This window comes from Schistocerca cancellata, chromosome 4, assembly GCF_023864275.1.
Source record: "Schistocerca cancellata isolate TAMUIC-IGC-003103 chromosome 4, iqSchCanc2.1, whole genome shotgun sequence".
Taxonomy (NCBI): domain Eukaryota; kingdom Metazoa; phylum Arthropoda; class Insecta; order Orthoptera; family Acrididae; genus Schistocerca; species Schistocerca cancellata.
Genome location: NC_064629.1, coordinates 594,300,820 through 594,322,358, shown reverse-complemented (window position 1 = coordinate 594,322,358; position 21,539 = coordinate 594,300,820). Strand labels below are relative to the sequence as shown.

Genomic DNA, 21,539 nt, shown 5'->3' with positions numbered 1-21,539 from the left:
ATTACACAGGTTCCTGCTCGTACTTTCAGCCAGAACCCTGAGTGGACCCAATGTGTCAGCCGGCCGGAGTGGCCGTGCGGTTCCAGGATTTACAGTCTGGAACCGAGCGACCGCTATGGTCGGAGGTTCGAACCCTGCCTCTGGCATGGATGTGTGTGATGTCCTTATGTTAATTAGGTTTAATTAGTTCTAAGTTCTAGGCGACTGATGACCTCAGAAGTTAAGTCGCATAGTGCTCAGAGCCATTTGAACCATTTGAACCAATGCGTCATCATCTTCAATAGGGAGCGACAAAGGTTTGAGGTTGTGATCTGCCAAGAGCATCTAGTCAGGTTTCACCTGCAGGTTTCACCTGCAACGATTTGAATTGTACTCCTTTTCCCCTCAGCTGCTGACTGGGTGAGATCTATGCAACAATGATGTCTGCACCTACAACACTAGAGGAAAAATGATCTTTATACACCATTACTAAAGCTGTCACTGTCTTAGAAAGGAGTTCAATATGATGCAACAAAAAGTTCTGATAATTTGCCCAACAACTTAAAATGTCTCACAGGTAGCAAAACAAGTTTTAAATCTAACTTTAAATCATTTCTTCTGAACAACTACTCCTATTCCATTGACGAATTTCAACTTAAGCACTGGTAGCCAGTAAAAAACAATAAAAAAAGGAGAGAGAAAGGTTCTGTTTTTAAATGTGGTTGCCTGAGTAGAACTAAAAATACTATGTCTTTCAAATGATCTACGGAAAGCGTAACTTACTAACTAACAACCACACTCCAGGAATTGCCTGCACAATAGCCTGAGCAGCCTGCCTGCTTCTGCCATAACTCCACCCTCATGCTCAGTGTCGAGATGGGGTTGTGAATGACCAGCAATGAGAATCTATGGAGGTGGAATTACTTCTGCCCTCTAGGACCTGTTCAGCCTGCTGCACCTGACGACAGGCTGTGCTGTCAATCCAATGTGGCTAGCCAGGTATATGTTTACATATGGAGTTTCACTCTCGCTCATTTATCATAATGGTGGGAACAGCAAAATGAAAAAGAAACTTAAAGGAGATTAAGGAGAAATTAAGAATTGAGGAACATACTCAAGTCACCAAACAGAGTGCAAGTCTAGCGCAATACAAACTGTATTAAACGTTACTAAACATTCATTCAGGAAGCTCGAGTATGTTACGACATTTTTGTAAATCTTACTAACAGTTTCGTCACTCGATAAAAATTCTGAAAGAGGACAAGTGTGTGGAAATGTGTGATAAGTATCTGAGGTCATTTGGCAGTATATAGACTTTCTAAATTTAGGGTAAACATTGACTGAAACTGGAAAAAATACATGGCTCAGTGGAATATCAAAAACAACATTTGTATGGTATGCTACATAGTGTGAAGAGAGCTCAATATGAAAGAAAAGATTATTCTTACAGACATGTACTTTTTAGATTAATATAGCGCCGGCTGGAGTGGCCGAGCGGTTAAAGGCGCTACAGTCTGGAACCGCACGACCACTACGGTCGCAGGTTCGAATCCTGCCTTGGGCATGGATGTGTGTGATGTCCTTGGGTTAGTTAAGTTTAAGTAGTTCTAAGTTCTAGGGGACTTATGACCACAGCAGTTGAGTCCCATAGTGCTCAGAGCCATTTGAACCATTTTTTTTTTAGATTAATATAATAAGAAAAATGAACTTCAGATTTGGTAAAATGCTTTTGGAGAATTTAGAAAGAACTATTTTGGTCACTTAGAATGAATTCAGTGAACCTACAATACACATCCTGGAAAAAGTAATTAAAATTGGTATAACTGTGGTTATATTGAGCTGGAACACACCAAGGTTACAGAAACTAGACTTCAGTTGGCTTTGCAGTATAATAGACATCTCAGGTTGTTAGGAGCAAAGGATCTCGACTTTCAGAGATGGTTGTCACTACTACAGAAAACATGTATTAGAGGTGACCTGATGATGATCTGAATTGATAATAGCCAGTAATTGTCGAAACAGCGTTCATTTGCAGAGAAAAACATTCATATCGTATTAAATAAACAAGCCTGAAAGACTCCAAAAGGAAAAGAAGGACAAATAAAGTCCACCATTTTCTGGCCTACAATAACCCAAAATGAATACATATTTCATCGATACCCGCGTATTTTCATCAACTTCCGAACTATAAAAAGTGCGTGCAGAATAAACTGCTAAATGAATAAGCACAGTGGGAAGATGGGTAGGCAAGCAAGATTCCCGTAGCCTGCTTGAGTTGGGCATAGCTTCGCTTGGATGGAAGTAAAGCAGCCTGCCCATTCTGCTGATAACATGTGGTGGCTTGCCTGCTTGACTAACAGGTTAAAAGCGGAATGTGTACACCTATGGACTCAGGTGCTCTTGCAGGCAAATAGTTGTCCTCATCTCCTACAAGGCGGACACTCCCCTGCAGGCACAACCAAGCTGCACGCCGGAATCATTGATGAGTTGGTGATCTCACTGCCTACACCAGCACCCAACTGGACTGATTGCTTTGGTGACCTTCCACAGGAACCTTTGGTGGTTTTTTTCCTTTCTCTTTCCTCTTCCTTGATGAAATCATAGTAGGCATTTCCTTTCTCTCTCCTCTCCCTTGATGAAGTCAGCATAGGCCACGCCATTTCCATCTCTGTATGTCATTTAAAAGAGGGAGTGGTTTAGTGGTTTGGATTCCTGCCCAGCTCGAGTATCCTTGTCGAGAACAGGTTAGAAATACTCAGGTTACAAATGGTTCAAATGGCTCTGAGCACTATGGGACTTAACATCTATGGTCATCAGTCCCCTAGAACTTAGAACTACTTAAACCTAACTAACCTAAGGACAGCACACAACACCCAGCCATCACGAGGCAGAGAAAATCCCTGACCCCGCCAGGAATCAAACCCGGGAACCCGGGCGTGGGAAGCGAGAACACTACCGCACGACCACGAGATGCGGGCTACTCAGGTTACATATTCCATCCCAAGGTGCTACCGTGGTAAGTATGTTATATGCAGCCAACCATTGACATGAAAATCTCTATAAATACCATGATCTGACACTTGCCAGTAACTCTATTGCTAGTCTCTGAACTCTTTAGTTATGGGCCATTGAAGAGTAGAGTTTTGACCTTGCTTTTATGACGTTTGTGATTTGGATTGTTTCCTGGACTGTTGTAAATGCCTAAGACAACTATGCTACACTCTGGACTTGTTTTTGGTTAGCTGTTCCCTCTGTGAACTCCAGTGTTATCGACCACAGGACCTGCCTGTTTGTTCTATCAGTCTCTGCATTACTGCAGTGTTAGTGATCATTAACTGTGTTCTACCTTCACAGTGTAGGTTTAAAACTATAGGATTTTGGAGTCATTAGGAGCTGTAAACCAAGAGTCCGTTTAGGATTGTCCTGATTCACTGGTTGTACACCAACATCTCACACTGAATCAACAATTTATGTGCTTGAAACACAAGTGTCTGAGGTGTATAATCGGCACTGTCCACAAAAAGTATATGGAATTTTGTCAGTCCAGAGTTTCATGAGTGTTTACATTGCTAATGCTATGTATGAAGACAGATAAATTGGCTGATTTGGTAACGGCTGTTCATAGGTCACGTTTTTTGGCGAAGTGATCTGAAAGTTGCAAAGAGCTACAAACATCACTTTTGTGATTGTTGAAGGGTAGGCGTGTCTTCTTGTAGAAGCGGCTCGATGTGATTAAACCTGGTCACTGTTTGTCATTCATAAGTGCAAAGGAAGATGCATTTCCTTGCTTAAGTTCGGAAATATGTGTGTTACCAACACCAATCTGAAGTTAGTTTGTGGTGGGTGTTGTCATCTGAGCACGTGTGAAGCAACGTTTTGTTTGTGAATTTCTTGAACTGCCACTGGAGTACGATGATGTCTTGCTGCAGCACACAGATCAGTTATGGTAGCAGAAGCTGCTGAACTCTAGCAGCATCAGGTCAGACAATTGCTCCAACACCATATCCATTTCGATAGGCCATACTTGAATAGGCATTTTGTGAAGTACTATTGTAAAAAAAAACACATTCTCAGCAACAGTCAACTGCAAATCTAAGTCCTCACAGTTAATGGAAATCATTGGACTTTTAACTGTGAATGTTAGTTGATTAAATCATACATGTCATAGGGTCGATTCTGAAACTTCAGCTTCTGTAACTAAAGTTTGAAGGTAACGCCAAACCTTTGATAGGGATTTAAGAGCTGTTGTATGCGTATTTCTCTTAACTCTCATACACAATGCAGCACAGGTTCCTTGGTGTGTTGATATTTACATATATCATGGGTAACATGAATAATGTCTGACAATGACAGGAAAGTCTGAGCGTCAAAAGCACCAATGATAAGCATAAACTGAATCATCAAAAATGCCATAGGGTGTAAACGAAAATTCCAGCATTTTGAACCACAGGTTCAGAGGTTGTGGTATTAAGAATTTCCTACACAGAATAGAAGACACTATACAGCCAACTGGTAAATTGTTCAAGGGTTGCACAAAACCCAAAGGTTCTGGCGAATGTCCTTCGATTCGAACCATTTGAGAACCAAGATTGGTAGTCACTCTTTTCAATTCATTCAACAACTGATCTAGTGAGACAAAGTCTGTTGTAACTGCCATTGTAGGTTAAAACTTCATGGGCTTCTCATTAGCCATAGCTTTTCACTGGGTCATCACTTGTGGCTACTCTGTCACAATAATAACAGTATATAATGGCTACAGGTAAAATACTACAATTGATTACTGCGTACACGAAAAAGCACGTAATACGAGACAATATAAAAAAAATATCAGCCACATGTGAGGAAGACGAAAGGTGGGAAGCCAAAGATGACAGTGAAAAAGATATAGCACAGCATATTCCTTCAGCGAATGTCTTTAGCGTTCAATTAATTATGTCACCACAGCTTTATAACCACATCTGTAAAATGTGATGTAGGATTGTGCATGAATTTCCATAATTCGTTCTATACAATGCATTAATATTTTTGTTATGATTTAATTTAATGCTTTAACAATGTTATTTGGACTGCCAAAAAGTGCATTATTAAATACTAACAGCCACAATCCTTGCAAAAGCGTACATAATAATTTTGAAACAAATCCATGTCATGTAGAATGTTCTTTTGACCCAATATAATTCTGATACTAGAAAGGATGTGTTTGACTAACAAGTCACATACCCCTAATTCCTTACTAAATACTGATAACATTTTTAACACATTTCTAGGTCATAATTAATGCTGTTCACTGAAAAATAGTAACAAATGTTCAAATTCTGATAAGAAATAATCCTTATACTTGAAGGGTTAAAGTATGTGAGATCCTCACTGGTTTGCATACATTTGGGAAAACTGTAAAATCATCAACAACTATGGAAATGATTAAAAAAATGGTTCAAATGGCTCTGAGCACTATGGGACTCAACATCTTAGGTCATAAGTCCCCTAGAACTTAGAACTACTTAAACCTAACTAACCTAAGGACATCACACACACCCATGCCCGAGGCAGGATTCGAACCCGCAACCGTAGCAGTCCCGCGGTTCCGGACTGCAGTGCCAGAACCGCACGGCCACCGCGGCCAGCGGAAATGATTAAGGAACAGACAGTGCGGGAGCACACTATCAGTTTGTCTGTTGAATGTATGCATATTACAAGCAATGTTCATCAACACATAACAATTACATGTGTTAGTCAGAGAAATTTACTATATTTATACAGATTTCCAAGCAGTTATTCCTATTTTAAAACAACCACAATAGGAAGCTATACTACCAGTATTTGTAATGTGGAGAATGATTATGTGCGAGTGATATTTCAGTCTGTGTAAAGATTAACAACGATTCAAAATGTGGTAACAGAAAATAAAAATATTTCAAAATGTGTTCAAACCACTTTACATAAGTATGTTGGCGTGTGCCACAATTTACTGAAATGGTTGGTTGACAATGCAATCAAATTATAATAACCCTCACACACAAAACTATACAAGTTGTATGAACAATTATTTTACAGAGAGTTTGGCAATTATCACGTAACTAATGGTTAATTTATGCAGTTGAAATCAAGGTTAATTATTCTTCTCCAAAAACTTATCATAATCAGTGTAAAAAGCAATGTGAATTGCAAATCTTTCCATAAGGACATAGGCATCTGTAATTTCGTGTAATAGCAATGTAAAATTATGGTAGCCTGTCCCATTTTCACATACTTTTTAATTGGTAAATAAATTGTAATAACTGAACCTAAAATTTCAATAACTGCTTAACGGTCTGCATTAGCTATTTCCTGAGAAAACTTTTTCAACAACTTTCGCATGTAAAATTGATTACATGCTTCACTGTGGGGCACCTTTTCACCATCAAATCACTTCTCACATTAATCGTTATGAAAATATTCTATATCCTTCTGAACTAAGCAACATCTGTAATAACCAAAGGAATTAATCTGCAGCCCCACAGTTTTCATAATTATCCTATAAAGACCATTACACATAAATGGACACACTTGGCACACTTTGGAAACAATAAAGTGCTGGACCAAAAATTTCGTTATTTATTTTCAATGTTAGTTAAATAATATTGTTAAAATAAAGTTACTTTTACATTATTGGTTAACTTCTCATTAAAATCTCATTCTATTACATTGCACAACAGCAAATTTGGATCCCTCTGAAACTATGGTATTAGATTATTTTCCAATACACCACAAGTTCTGGCAGTCTTTCTAGAGAAAATAAGACAGTTTTCTCTTTATAATTATTATGATACTGTGGTAAATTTTAGGACGAGCGCCAGGAACATATGACAGGTAGCATGAACTTGATCAATAACAGTCTGTATCCACACATAAATTAAATTATATTGATAAAAGAACTCACAATAAATACCGATTTTACAACACTAAAAAAATAGTACATTGCCTGGAGGTGATGATGCAAACTACTACGTTGGTATTGGTAAATATTATGTAATTTTAACCTCAGCATTTACAATGCTTGCATATGACTTCTACCATAGAACTCAGTGTAAACATTCCATATTTTTACCACCAGAGTACATTCGAGACAAAATTTCCATGTGGCTGTACAGATTTTAGACTTTTATGTGAACCAAGATGTGTTCACGATGATAGACTAATACTGACTCGAATTTTGTCCTGAATTGTCAACCTCTTAACACGTCTTACACCTTTCTCACTGGCGTGCTTCCCTCCAGCTTTTCCTATTATGTCGTCACAATACTATCAACCCTATAATGAATTAGTAACTCATACGAGATCTTCACACATTATATTTCATGTATAGAAATGGTTCAAATTCGGCACAAAATCAGAAATAAACATAAGTAATGACAGAATATACATAAAAGGTAGGCAAAATATTATCAATAAATGACTGAACATTATAAATGACATTAAATGATGGTGACACAAAGTGCACTACGAAACGTTTTAAAATAGTGATGGCTATCATTTCTTTTCCTTACAACAAAAATGCAATATATGGGCTGTGACATTTGTAGCAAAAAGCGAAATACCCCTGCACTTCAAAGCTTTAAACCAAGTTAATTATAGATATTCCACCGAAAAGCGCAAAGATGTCTGTGTCACATATGCACAAAATTTGTGGTACTCTTGAATGGGCTATGTCTGTATTATCGACATAACGGCATTCAAAATATGCAGAGCAATTTCGGGCAGGTCTGACGCCTAACTATAGCTAAGTGACCTGGGAAGCAATATGCAATAAACAGAGACAAATTGAACACATAGCTGACTCAAACACGTTTCACGCTCCCGATCTGTGGCGATCTCCTGTCCACACGCTATGTTTGTTTGTGAAGAAGTGACTCCAGGATGAATTTTCACTCTACAGCGGAGTGTGCACTGACTGAAACTTCCTGGAAGATTAAAATTGTATGCTGGACCGAAACTCGAAATCAGGACCTTTGCCTTTAGCAGGCAAGTGCTCTACCAACTGAGCTACACGAGCACGACTCACGACCTCTCCTCATTGCTTACCTTTGCCTAGTACCTAATCTCCTACCTTCCTAACTTCACAGAAGCTCTCCTGAGAACCTTGCAAGACTAGCACCCTCGAATTCGAGTCTCGGTCTTGCACACAAATGTGATTTGAGCCCATGAGTTTGAGAAAAATTGCTAAAGCTTCCAGCCATGCGCACATATTACGTCTGAGCAAATCTTGGGTCCATACGCAATTTTTTGTTTACGTACATTTGATGTGCGCTGAAGTTTGCGCAGAGAAATCGTTGCGTGCCATAGAGTTGGTGACGGCAAAGATTTTCATTTGCACAATTCTTGGGATGGTGTATTTTTTATCTTGGTATTATATGCTTTGATTATTTGAACCTTGGAGCGCTGTGAGATGTTGTGCAATGAGTGATTGTGGTTAATGTTTGTTGTATTATGTGTTGTGGAATGCTAATTAATGAATCGATGTATGTTGACCGACATATGCGTGAAGAAAACAATTTTCATCGACAATAGTTATGTTCAATAGTGAAGTTTTCCTGAAGATTAGAAGAGTGTTTTCAGTACTTGTAGCAGGTTGTCGGTTTCATTCTGTGAAGAACAGAAGTCAACAAACACAGGAAGCAGTATTGCCTTACGTGGTTTCAGTTAGGAACTACACACGTTTTGGCACACATATTTGTGACATATTTTCTAACGGACGTATGAGCGTATCTAAAATGACGGAACACAACTGTTTCAAGTTCACAGATTACGATTGGATTGGTTTTGATTTAGACAATACGCTGTGTAAATACAATGTAGAGAATATGATGAAAATGGAGTATGATGTCTTGTCGAAATTTCTTGTCGACAGCAAGGGGTACCCCGAAAAGCACTTATTGAAACCTGTTGATGATAACTTCAATTACATTAGGAAAGGGGTGATGATTGATTTTGATAAAGGTAATCTTTTACAAATCGGCAAGGGCGGGAAAGTTCTTCGGGCATGCCACGGTACCAGAGTGTTGACCAACAATGAAATAATCGAATATTATGGACAAGACAGAATGTGGAAATTGGCTGGGGAATTTTACGAGGACATGCTCGGTGCATGGAATGGTCCGCTGTCACTCAAATTAAGAACTGTTCTGGATAGCTTTGATATGCCTGCCTCCCTTGCATTTGCCCGCATAATAGATACATTAGATGAAAAAGAAGGACGAGAACTAGATAAGTATAATGTTTGGCCTGATGTGCTAGACGGTTTATATTTCATGTATCAAAGAGAACACTTTGGCACGGATACTGGCGGTTACTTTCCTTCCATGAAAACGGCTCCTGAACAGTATATTTACCGATGCAGTGATAACGTAACCTCTTGGCTGAAAAGTCTGAAGAAACAAGCAAGAACTTTTTTATTAACTGGTTCAAATGTCGATTTTGCATCATTTGTGGCACGGAATTCTTTAGGCGACAACTGGGTCGAATTTTTCGATATAGTCATTTGTTTCGCCAGGAAGCCTGGATTTTTTACAGCCTCAAGAGAATTTATCGCAACTGAAGATGGTAAGGAAACTGTATCTGTGACTGTTAATGATCTGCAATTGAATAAAGTTTACAGTCAGGGCAACTGGAAGGAACTGAGACAAGTTTTCTCCAAAACTGTAGGAAAACAAAATCCCAGATGTTTATATGTAGGAGACAACTTGATCCAGGATATATATGTACCATCAAAATACGTGGATTTAGATACAGTTGCAGTTGTGGACAATATGTTGGAAGAAGAGCAGCAAGTGTCTGTCGACAGCAGCAGGTCAGGGGTATCGTCTTCACGGCCTTGGGCATCTTATTTCGGTTGTGAAAGCCATGGTATTAGTATATGGAGTGATATTATACGTAAACATTCAAAAATATGCGTACCGAGTGTTGATGTCCTTGCAAACCGTCCGGTTGATTACTTGTGGACTTCATTTATATTTGAAGATCATAATTGCAAAGAACATGGTTTCCATCCAGAAGCCCCCATAATTTTTCGTTGACCATGTACCGTAATAGTTTCAGTTCAGTGGTGGGAGGAAGCTGTGAATGAATGAGCTAGTGAAGGTGAACTCATTTTACTTTGTGAGTGGGTGTAACGGATTGACAGACTAAAAGCAGTATTATCACATAATATCTTGTGTAATTAGTTGGAAAAACATATGTATATATTGGCGATGTTGGTGGTGTATGTTTGATATATTATTGTTTATGTGTAGATGTTAAATTTCAATAAATGATTCAAAACTCCTGAAATCCTGATAATAATGATGTAGCAATTTCTGTTAAATTCCTTCAGGCAAATGCCAGAATGGTTCCTTTAAGGGCACAACCCATTTCTTTCCCTAATCTGAGCATGTGCTCTGTCTCTGATATCCTCATTGTTGACAGGAATGTTAAACACTAATCTCATCCTCCTCCTCCTACAGATTTTGAGCTGTGTGGTCTCTCCCACCAAGTAACCTGGAATTTTTCATAGTTTGAAATTCTATTTTTATGTAATAAGCACAAAAATACTGGTTGGGGATTTGTCTGTTATGTAATACAGCTTTTCTCACTTTACTTTGCAGGTTGCTTTTGTAAAGAAAAGTTTGTTAAATATTTGGTGAACATATACATGTGCTGCATCAAACTTTATTTCATGTACATATTTCTTGGCTTTGCCACCTCTCAACCAAGTTATCCCCTTCCAACCCAGTCTGGCACCTGGATTACACTATACACCAGTTAATCAGTACATATTTAAATTTTTATTAATGTGGGGGGGGGGGGAGGAGGAGAGGATTAACAGGCACACTTTCACAGTAGCCTTCCTCTGATGTCAAAAATGACATTAGCTTATTGTAGTATATAATTAGTGTTCTTTTTAATTTCCTCTTTTCAGCTGTTTGTGTCAACACTCAGACGTGATTTGGAGTGTCTGTTAGCGCCTTTAGAAAATTATTCACTGCAATAATACAGTTTTGTGTTATCAGTCCAAAGGCTAGTTTGCTTTAGCTCTCCATACTAGTCTATCTCGTGAAAGCTATTTTTCTTTTAATAAATTATTTGCATTGCAACTGCTTTTTGTTCACTGCGTTGTCTGACTAGGGGGAAAAAAGCAGCAGCAGCTTTTTGTGTTGTTTCCCCCCCACCCCTTTCCGCACCTCAAAATGTCAATGAGAAATAAGTTTGTTGTGAAAGATTGATCTGTCTGCAGTTTTGGATTTCTCAGATGCAGTTCTATCCTGTCAGAGTCATTGAAAGTAAGTACACTTCACTTTTTTGTTGTGGGAGGGAACCACATTAGGCAATTTGCATACTGAGAAAGATTTGCTTGTCAGTTTATTTATGCAACATATAATAGGGATCCTTCTGTGTCATGTGTCAATGTTGGTAAATATAATTTTGCATAGTTTTCCCATGTTGTTTATTGGTCTGAAGAATGTTGGGGTGCAGCTGGCCACGGTGGTCTTGTGGCTCTAGGTGCTCAGTCCGGAACCGCGCGACTGCTACGGTCGCAGGTTTGAATCCTGCCTCGGGCATGGATGTGTGTGATGTCCTTAGGTTAGTTAGGTTTAAGTAGTTCTAAGTTCTAGGGGACTGATGACCACAGATGTTAAGTCCCATAGTGCTCAGAGCCATTTTGAATGTTAGGGTGCTACTGTTGGCTAGATATACATATTGGACTGGTCACACACTTTTACTTGGCCCCTCTGTGATCACTGTAAGTCTGTTGACTTCATGCCACTCTGTAGTATCTATGGTCATTGCCATCATTAGCTACATAGCAGTGTTGTGTGGTGTAACTGTTGTAAATATACTGTTGATCCGTATGCAGTGTTGTGTTTAGTGCTTGCTAATGTTATTTACAGAAATGAGCAAAGACTCTGTATGTGGTCTCTAACAACTCACTTGTGTCATTTCTGTGACGCATTAATCCATTACGTGTAAGTTTATTTTATAAACTATAAGCTGGCTGCTGTGGGAGGAGGAGGAGTAGGCGGGCTGGTCTCAGCAGCCAATCAGCTCGTAGCTGATCGCAAGCTTCAGCTCCCAGCATCTTCCACCCAGGGGCCAACTAAAATTTGTGATTGGCAACCTGCGTGGTACTATGTTCTTTTTTTAATGTAAAATCTGTTAGTAACTTTATTAGTTATGGAAGGGATGCACTATTTATGTACCGGTGTGAAGGGTGTAACATTGCCAGGATGAAATAAATGTGTAAATAAGTTTACGAATGTCTGTTATAATTTTACTATTTGCTTCACCTTTTGTGGTATGTAGTTTGAGTGCAGTAATCTTCTTCAGATGACTTCTGTCTCAGTACATTTGATGACAACAAGTATTGCAAATTGAAACAAGTAATAAGTTGCTGATAGCGGGTACTGATTTTCTTGTTTATTCTGCCGATGTGCTGAGTGAGCATCATAAAATTAAACCCATAAAGAAACTGCTGCCTGATATTATTTATGAGACTGGCACAACTAGTGGATGTATGTTTTTCCACTGATTGTTGCTGCACTTTGTCAGATGGTTACAGGTCATTGCACTATACATTTCATTGCAGTGAGGTATTAAGAGTGTGATTGTGCTTGTGTATTGAATACAGAAGAAAATATCTATAGTTGGTGCCTATATTTGTTCTCATTTGTTTTCTGAAACACATCAAGTGTTCGTAGAGAAGTTTCTGAATTCCAGTAGAGAGTAGCCTACAGGATTATATTTTTAAAAAGAAGGGGGGGGGGGGGGGAGAGCAAACAACAGACACATACATTAATCCTTGTTCCATAGATCATGAATACGACATTTCATAATGATGTGGAATGTATCACTTTAACATAAGTTTTCTTTAGACAGAACAATTAATTAATTTTTTACAGTTACTGCTTCATATCTAAGAATTCATCTATTGAGTAGGAGGAGTTGTCATTCAGAAATTCTTTTAATTTGCTTTTAAATGTTGGTTGGCTATCTGTCAGTCTTTTAATACTATTTGGCAAATGACCGAAGATTTTTATGGCAGCATAATTCACCCCTTTCTGTTCAAAAGTAAGATTTAATCCAGAATAGTGAATATCATCCTTTCTTCTAGTGTTGTGGCTATGCTCTTCGCTGTTATTTTTGAATTGGGATGGGTTATTAATGACAAATTTCATAAGTGAATATATGTATTGCGAAGGTACTGTGAATATCCCGAGTTCCTTAAATAAATGTCTGCAACGTGATCTTGAGTGGGCTCCAGCTATTATTCTGATTATACGCCTTTGTGCAATGAATACTTTCTCTCTTAATGATGAATTGCCCCAAAATATGATGCCACATGAAAGCAGCGAATGAAAATAGGCATCATAGGCTAATTTACTGATATGTTTATCACCAAAATCTGCAATAACCCTAATAGCATAAGTAGCTGAACCTAACCGTTTCAGCAGATCATCAATGTGTTTCTTCCAATTCAATTTCTCATCAATGCACACACCCACAAATTTTGAGTATTCTTCCTTAGCAACAGACTTCCGTTCATAGTCTATATTTACCAATGGTGTTATGCCATTTACTGTACAGAATTGTAAAAACTGTGTTTTCTCAAAATTTAGTGAGAGTACATTTGCAGAGAACCACTTATTAATTTTCTGAAAGACATTATTTGCAATTTCCTCAGCTGATTCTTGCTACTTGGGTGTAATTACTATACTTTTATCATCACCGAAAAGAACTAACTTTGCATCTTCATGAATATAGAGTGGTAATTCGTTAATATATATTAAGAACAATAAGGGACCCAAGACTTAACCCTGTGGGACACCATTCTTGATACCTCCCCAGTTAAAGGACTCTGCTGGTTTTTGTAGACTATGTGTACTGTTGATTTCAACCTTCTGCATTCTTCCAGTTAAGTATGAATTAAACCATTTATGCACTGTCCCACCCATACCACAATACTTAAGCTTATCTAGAAGAATTTCATGATCCACACAATTTACAAATATGTGATGCTTCTCTTGAATACATTACCTTTTCATGAATTTTGGGTAAAGCTGTCAGAAGTGAGATTGGGCGGTAGTTGTTAGCATCAGATCTATCCCCTTTTCTATGCAATGGTTTAACAATAGCATATTTCAGTCTATCTGGAAAAGTTCTTGTTTCAGTGAGCGACTACATATGTGGCTGAGAATCCTACTTATTTGTTGGGAACAAGCTTTTAGTACTCTGTTGAAAATGCCATCAATTCCATGTGCGCTTTTACTTATGAGTGAATTTATTATTTTCCTAATTTCAGTAGGAGAGGTGAGTTGAATTTCAATTTTATCAAATGGCGTAGGTACTGCCTTGAATTTTCTAATGAATAGCTGGAACCTATTTTCTCTACGACACTTAAAAAATGATTATTAAAAATGTTTTCTTCTTCTGACTTCTTGTTAACAAACTTTAATTGTGTTTGACAGAAATACAGTCTTCCTGTGCTCTTGGTTGCCCTGTTTCCCTTTTCACAATATTCAAAATTGTTTTAATTTTGCTATCAGATGTGCTAATCTCAGACATAATGCACATTCTTCTGGACTTTTTAATAACTTTTCTTAATACAGTGCAGTAGTTTTTATAATGTTTCATTGTTTCGGGATCATTACTCCTCCTAGCTACAAGATGCATTTCCCTTTCCTGCGTACAAGATATTTTTATTGTAGTAAGCCATGGCTTTTTACATGGTTTCTTACAATTATATTTCACTGTTTTCTTAGGGAAACTGTTTTCAAATATACTCACAAAGTTATCATGAAATAGGTTAAATTTTAAATTAGCATCATGTTCCATGGACACCTCATCCCAGTCTAACTGTTGCAAGCTTTCCCTAAAATTTTGAAGTGTTAAATTGTTAATGGTACACACTATTTTGGAGGACTGTTTTGCATTACTGTATGGAGCTATATCATATACTGTAACTAGCTGTTCGTCATGATCAGACAGGCCATTCTTAACAGGAAAAGTTTTTATTTGATTAAATTTATCTTGGTCTATGAAAACATTATCTATCAGTGTGCTGCTTTCCTGTACCACCCAAGTAGGAAAATCAATAACTGATGTCAAATTGAAAGAACCAAGTAATACTTCAAGGTCAAGCTTTCTATCTGACTCTTTCAGAAAATCTATGTTGAAACCCCCCACAAACAATAATTTGCTTTCCCTTGTCTGACAGGTAGCACAACAAAGAATCCAAGTTTTTCAAAAATAGTTGAAAATTTCCCAGCGGGACCTGTACACAGCTACAATTATAAAAGCGCATTTATTTAGTTTAAGCTCACATGCACATGCTTCTATGTGTTGCTCTATGCAAAATTTTTTAGTTTCCAACTTTTTCACACTATGAGTGATTTTAACATATGGCAACTCCTCCTCTCTCCGCAGTGTGTTTACTTACATGTGCTGATAGCTTATATCCACCTACATTACCATTTCCATACCTGTGACTATATGATGTTCAGACAGGCATAGAACATCTATTCCGCCCTCAGTTTCTAAATCTTCTATACAAATGAGAAGCTCATCTACTTTGTTTTTTTAATCCCCTGATATTCTGATGCAATATATTAACATTCTTTTGTACTGTGCTTTTATGTGAATCTTTTGACATACTAACATTGTTTTTCACTGTAATCTTATGAGACTCTTGTGATATTTTCACATCTCTAGTACCTGCCTGTCTGAACTTTTCATTAAGCTTAATTTCAATCAATGTAGGATGACTGGATGCTGATCTTAGCCTAAAAAAGTACTCCCACGAGTTTCAGTGCCCTCCCCCTCCCTTAAAGATTTTGCTATCATCCTAGCCAGTTTACCCTTCCCTTTCCTACTGAGATGCAGGCCATGTGTTGTGAAGTCCCACCTGCCAATACCATCAACAGGAACCAAACTGATGCTTGACAAAGTAGCCACCTGAAGCAGTTGATCTAGCTCCATATTGACCCTCCTGACAGAGCTGTTCAGTTGGGGCCGGTCATACCACATGGAAGCAGGAACCAAGCCAACATTTGTATGGTTCGTTGCAGATGCAGATTTGGTATCAAATGCAAAACAAAATAGGCAGCATTCCAGTAGGATTTCATAGGCCATTGCCGATATTGAAAGCAGAATTACTGTCAATCAAAAAAAAAAAAAAAAAGTTTTCAAGTTACCCCAACAATGTGATGTTAAGTACACATCTTGTCGTAAAATTCTTTATGGATTAAAATGTAAATCATACTACATTACGACTGTGCAACAGCTGATGGAGACACAAATTGAACTGATTCTTGCAACAGGCTTTTCAGAATTATTGCTAGTGGATAGATAGATCCAGTTTTGTGTCAGATGTGGCAGTGTTTCATTTATCTGGCCATTTTAATTCTAAGCCCACCAAGTATTTGATGGTGATGAATTCTTAAGATATATTAGGGTATACACTTCACAATGAGAAAATTGGTGTTTGGTGCCATTTCCAGTAATTGTGTTCTTCAACCAGTGTTTTGTGACCAGGCTGTTAATACATACATTTATTTCACAATTTTCGAAGAATTCCGTGTGTGATTAGCTGATAATGAAAAGCACTACAGCCTCTCCCATCAAGACAGAACAGTATGTCATCCATAAAATGTTTCACTGATTCGCATTCATGTGGGTTTAACAAATGAGCATGTTATCAGAAGTGGACAGTGGCCTTCATTTTCCCCAGAGCTGTCTATTTGCAGTTTTTTCCCATTGCCACTAATCCTACAATACTGATGAACTGAAGGTGAACATTCAGTGAGAAATTGATGCAATTGATGAATTTTGTGTCGTACAAATCCCAGTATGATCAATCGAGCTCAGAAGTGCAACAATAAAGTTAGTAAATGTCATATTTAAATTATGTATCATTCATAGAATTCCATTCCAACAGAAACTACCAATTCTGCAGTGGTTACCTTAAGGGTTTGGTTTTATGTTGCACGCCCTGTGCAATGAGTGCAGTCTGTAGATGTGAAGACGATGAGTTATTCAAGGTTTTATCAAATCTGTCTCCTTTCTTTGCTCTAATGCGCATCATCTCCAAGATCTTCAGTTGTTTCCCTTCTTTACATTTAACAAGATTTACCTGAAAGAGAGTTTCGAAGGAAGGAAGATTATGGTTTAACATAAACGGTGTTTGGGTGGATAAGAAATCTAATCTTACTCAGCTGGATAGTTGATGTATGATTTATTGGCACATCAAAGTTAAAACCACTATTTACAATTTTTTTCTTCTTTTTTTGCCAAATGCATCCATCTCATATTACAAGTCACAGAGTACAACACCAATACAGGATCACTGTTGAACTGACATGCAGCAAAAGATACTAGAGAATATGCTGACATTTAATGCCGCTAGAGGTCACTTGTGTATTCATGTTATCGTCAGTTGCAAATATAAATACATATGTAATTTTAATAAAATTGTGGTAGCTGGAATACAATTGTAAAACTTTGTAGCAGGTAAAAGCTAAAATATTTTCTAGAAGAAGAGTGTATGTAGCCATACAGAGATAAAACAGTAAGTAAAAAAGACAACATGTCATTAAGACTGCAACGTAAGTCATATTTCAAATTCCTATCTGTATACGTCAGATACATGCACAGCAAAAAAACAAGTAAAGGATAAGTGCCATATGCAGCTCATTATGCAGGTGACAAAGAGGCAAACCTTTATTTAGTAAATTCAACATCAATGTCTTCAGTATCTACCTGTAGTGGTGAATGCATTACAGGAGGTCATCTGCACAAAAAAGCCTGTTAAATAAACATGAGATGTAGCCTGACATATGCATGATTGTGGACTCTCACAAGCCATTACAGTGGGAAAACATTGCAGTCTCATAACCAAAATAAGAATATGGCAGCAGTGGCAAAGAAAATCTCCTGTGGCACTAAAAGATTTACATGAAATAGGAATGTAGTCATAAGTACGACATGTAGTTATGCAATATATTGCTCATGGATATAAGCAAAGAGAATTATGTGAAGTAGATGCATAAAGATTCCAGCAAAATGATTAGCCCATGCACAATTCTGCTTAAAACATGAAACAAGGTGACATTCAGCTCTAAGGTAATGTAAAATGTCAAGTATACAATGCAATGCATAGCTTGTGGTGTACTGCTAAGTAGGTCACAGCAAAATGATTAGTCCTTGCATAAACCAGCTTAAGACATGTGAAACAAGATGACATTCAGCTCTAAGGTAATGTGGAATGTCAAATATACAATGCAACCCATAGCTCTATCCAGGAGTTACAGTGATGGGGGAGTCGGTGTATACTTCTCATTGGCTGTCTCCCGTAAAGCCGGACATGTTGAAGGCTGGTGGAGAGATTTGCATTTGGTAAAAAGAATTCGACTGTTATAGCTGGTTGAGGAAGTTCACTTAAGGCGAGCTAATTTAATTGTTGAACATGACTGATGACAACTATCGGAAGACTTTTCCACATTATGTAAGAAATAAAATTTTGAGCTCCGAAAGATTACAGCCAGGAAATAATATTGATTTCCTCCACAAACCACTGTACCTTATTGCTCTTGAGATCTTAATTTCTGAAGGAGGCCCATTGCTACTGTCTGTCGCTACTCCAATTTCATCTGCAGCTTGTTGCATGTGTAGGTGAAGGTCTTGCAGCTCTTGAGTAGTGAGTCCTTCACTGTGGTCATCTGCAAGCTCTTCCACATCTTGACAATTCACTCCTAACCCCATGGTATTCCCCAAATAAACAATTTCACAGTGGTTAGAGTGTAAAGAATACTAGGTCATAGTAAATTTGAAATAATCAGTGCCAGAATTCAATCTCATTGTTTCAAAGAAGTGTTTTCAGACAGTTAGTAGACTGTAGCCTTTCCCTACCAAATATTAATGTGTAGTACAGAACTGCTCTGATGGGAAAGTTGCAGTGTTCATAAGAGGCACACGAAAGGAGTCTACAGTAGGAAGCTGTATGGGGACACGGTTTTTTTTCTAGTATTTTTCATGTGTTGGTACACTTGCATGTGCTGCCAATATGGAGTGGGCTGGGATGAATTCCCGGCTTAACTGAGGGAAATGTTTGTTGACAGTCAGCAGAAAGTCTGCTTATCTGAAGAACAGGGCCCACTGCCATGGGGAAACAACAGTTATACATACAGAATGTTTTAGCCTTATGCCACATTTGGGAGTCGGAATATGATGGACGCTGAAAAAATCTCACACTTTAAGAAATGAGTCACCCAAGGCATGTACCAAAATCTTCTGGTAGAGAATGTCACAAGATAGGAGCTTATCAAATTTTGCCAGGGCTTCAAGGAAACGCAACAGAAAAAGAGTCAGACAAAAGAGGTATGACTACTCCCGAATGTGGTCCCTATGAAAGTTGTGAAAGACCATCATGATTTCACCTGTCTAATACACCATGTTGTAAGATAAGAGATACAGCATTTCATGGCAGCCAGCACTGTGAGGCTGTGTAAGGAAGAGCTACTGCAGGATGATGTCAAATTTTCCTGGAAAGAGGTGCCCTCTTTCTTTGTCCTTAAAGAGACACTAACATAATCTCCTGTTCTAGAATTTGAAAAAAATGTGTTTGATCCACCTGCTACCATTCTGCTCCTTTAATTTTTTTTTCTGTCCAACTACACTTATGCGCAAAATTTGTGTAGCAAGTGTACTTGTATACAGAAATGTCAAATTCATATTATAAAAGTTGAGGTAATCTTGTTTTGTACATCTTAATTTAACAACTTCCAAGTCCAATGGTATAGTCAGTTTTACATAAAACATCATGTGAAATAAATCAGCAGTTGAAGTTGTTATAAAGCCATGAGGCTGGAAAAAGGCATGAGCAACTTAGTAAATCTGAGCAGACTAACAGAGCTACTTGTATAGTCATAATTTCATTATTTACAGTAATCAGTCTTTTCTGAAAACTCATTAATTAAGAAAGTATCTGTTATTAAAGTTTTGCCACACCCTAAAATGTATTCAGCATTTAAGTTCTTCAGCCTGCTTTGTTCCCATGTTTGACATTATGCTTTTGTTGCCTTAATTTTACAGAATTAGATTATGCATTTGTTGGCCCAAATACACAACTAATTAAAAACTTAAATTAGGAATATTATGAACCTAGAAATTTTATAGGGAAATAGGCAGTTCACAGTGTTAAGCAAATAGTACACCGAACTTCAGTAAACACCTAGCATTCATTTAAACAAAATTATTGTTAATCTCAGTCGCTTGACATCACTCCTTAATATGACCTTTGCATTTTTGTAAAATGTGTCACAAACTATTAATATACCAGTTTTAAATACCCCCACCCGACTGCAGATTCTCAGTTTTCAGCTAGAATCCACTCGAGAAACATCCCTGTATCAGTTTCTCCCCTTGTGTGTAAAATGTCCATGTCACAATCACATGGGTCCTTGTTGTGTGCGTGTTGAATTAGCAAATATTTAACATCTCTGATGTCAAGAATTAGTCCTCTGTGTGCAAGAATATTTTATTGAGTCATATCTTTTTGGTGAAAGTTTATTTGAGAACACTATCACACAGATAGTCAAACAGTTTTCAGCAATAGACTAAGGAGGAAGAGGAAGAATAGACTACAACCTAGTAAGTAAGCTTACACTTTGTATGACGACAAGGCTGAGACGGAGCTACACACAAGCGATAGAGGATAGACATAGTTCTAGAACAAACCCAGAAAAACACCACGATTTTTCGCTACCTGTTCTTGGCTGTCCTTGAGACATATCTGGGTTTGGAAGTGGGATTCAACAATGGCTTAACAGTCAGCGAACGAACAGGCTTTGCATACACACATGCATGGTGCAGTGAACTCCACTCTGCCAAATGGCTGCAGTGCCTTCACTGCTGAATTGATGGCCATTAAATTAGCCCTTAGCCATTTTCATTCTTGCAGTGCCAAGATTATCCTAATCTTTAGTGACTCCTTTAGCAGTCTTCGGGCTCTAGACCAGTGCTATTCTCCTCTCCACTGGTTACAGCTATCGAGAATCTTGCCTCTGACCTCCATCGAGCTGGACAGCCAATTCTTTTGGTTTGGAGCCCAAGTCATGTTGGGATTTCTGGAAATGAACAAGCTAGCCACAATGATGCCGATTCTGAAAATGGGGGTCCCAGAACTGGACCTTTGATCGTTTACATGCCATCGATTGCTGGAAGTCTGAATGGTCTGCCCTGATCTCCCCAAACAAAATGAGGACAGTTAAGAGACCACAACCATGTGGCAGTCTTCCTTGAATTCTTCTTGCAGGGAATCCACTGTCAACTCTGCATTGGCCACACTTGTCTGATCCGTGACCACATTCTCTGACTTGAGGATCCCCCTCAATTCAGATGTGGAGCCCACCTAATGGTGGCCCACTTACTCATAGACTGTCCTAATTTGGCTGCTTTGAGACAGCATCTTAATCTTCCTGACACACTATCTCTGGTGCTAGCAGGCAATGCCAAAGCAGCTGACCTGGTGTTACATTTTTCCCATGAAGATTGTT

The 21,539-nt window shown here is 38.2% G+C and overlaps 1 protein-coding gene across 1 annotated transcript; it reads left to right on the top strand.

Annotated features, from left to right (window-relative positions):
* Positions 1-8,388: 8,388 nt before the first annotated feature.
* LOC126183420 (5'-nucleotidase domain-containing protein 1) lies at positions 8,389-10,284 on the top strand. Its single transcript, XM_049925371.1, has one exon. The coding sequence runs from the start codon at positions 8,529-8,531 to the stop codon at positions 10,029-10,031; it is 1,503 nt and encodes a 500-aa protein (XP_049781328.1). The 5' UTR covers positions 8,389-8,528; the 3' UTR covers positions 10,032-10,284.
* The last annotated feature ends 11,255 nt before the right edge of the window (positions 10,285-21,539 follow it).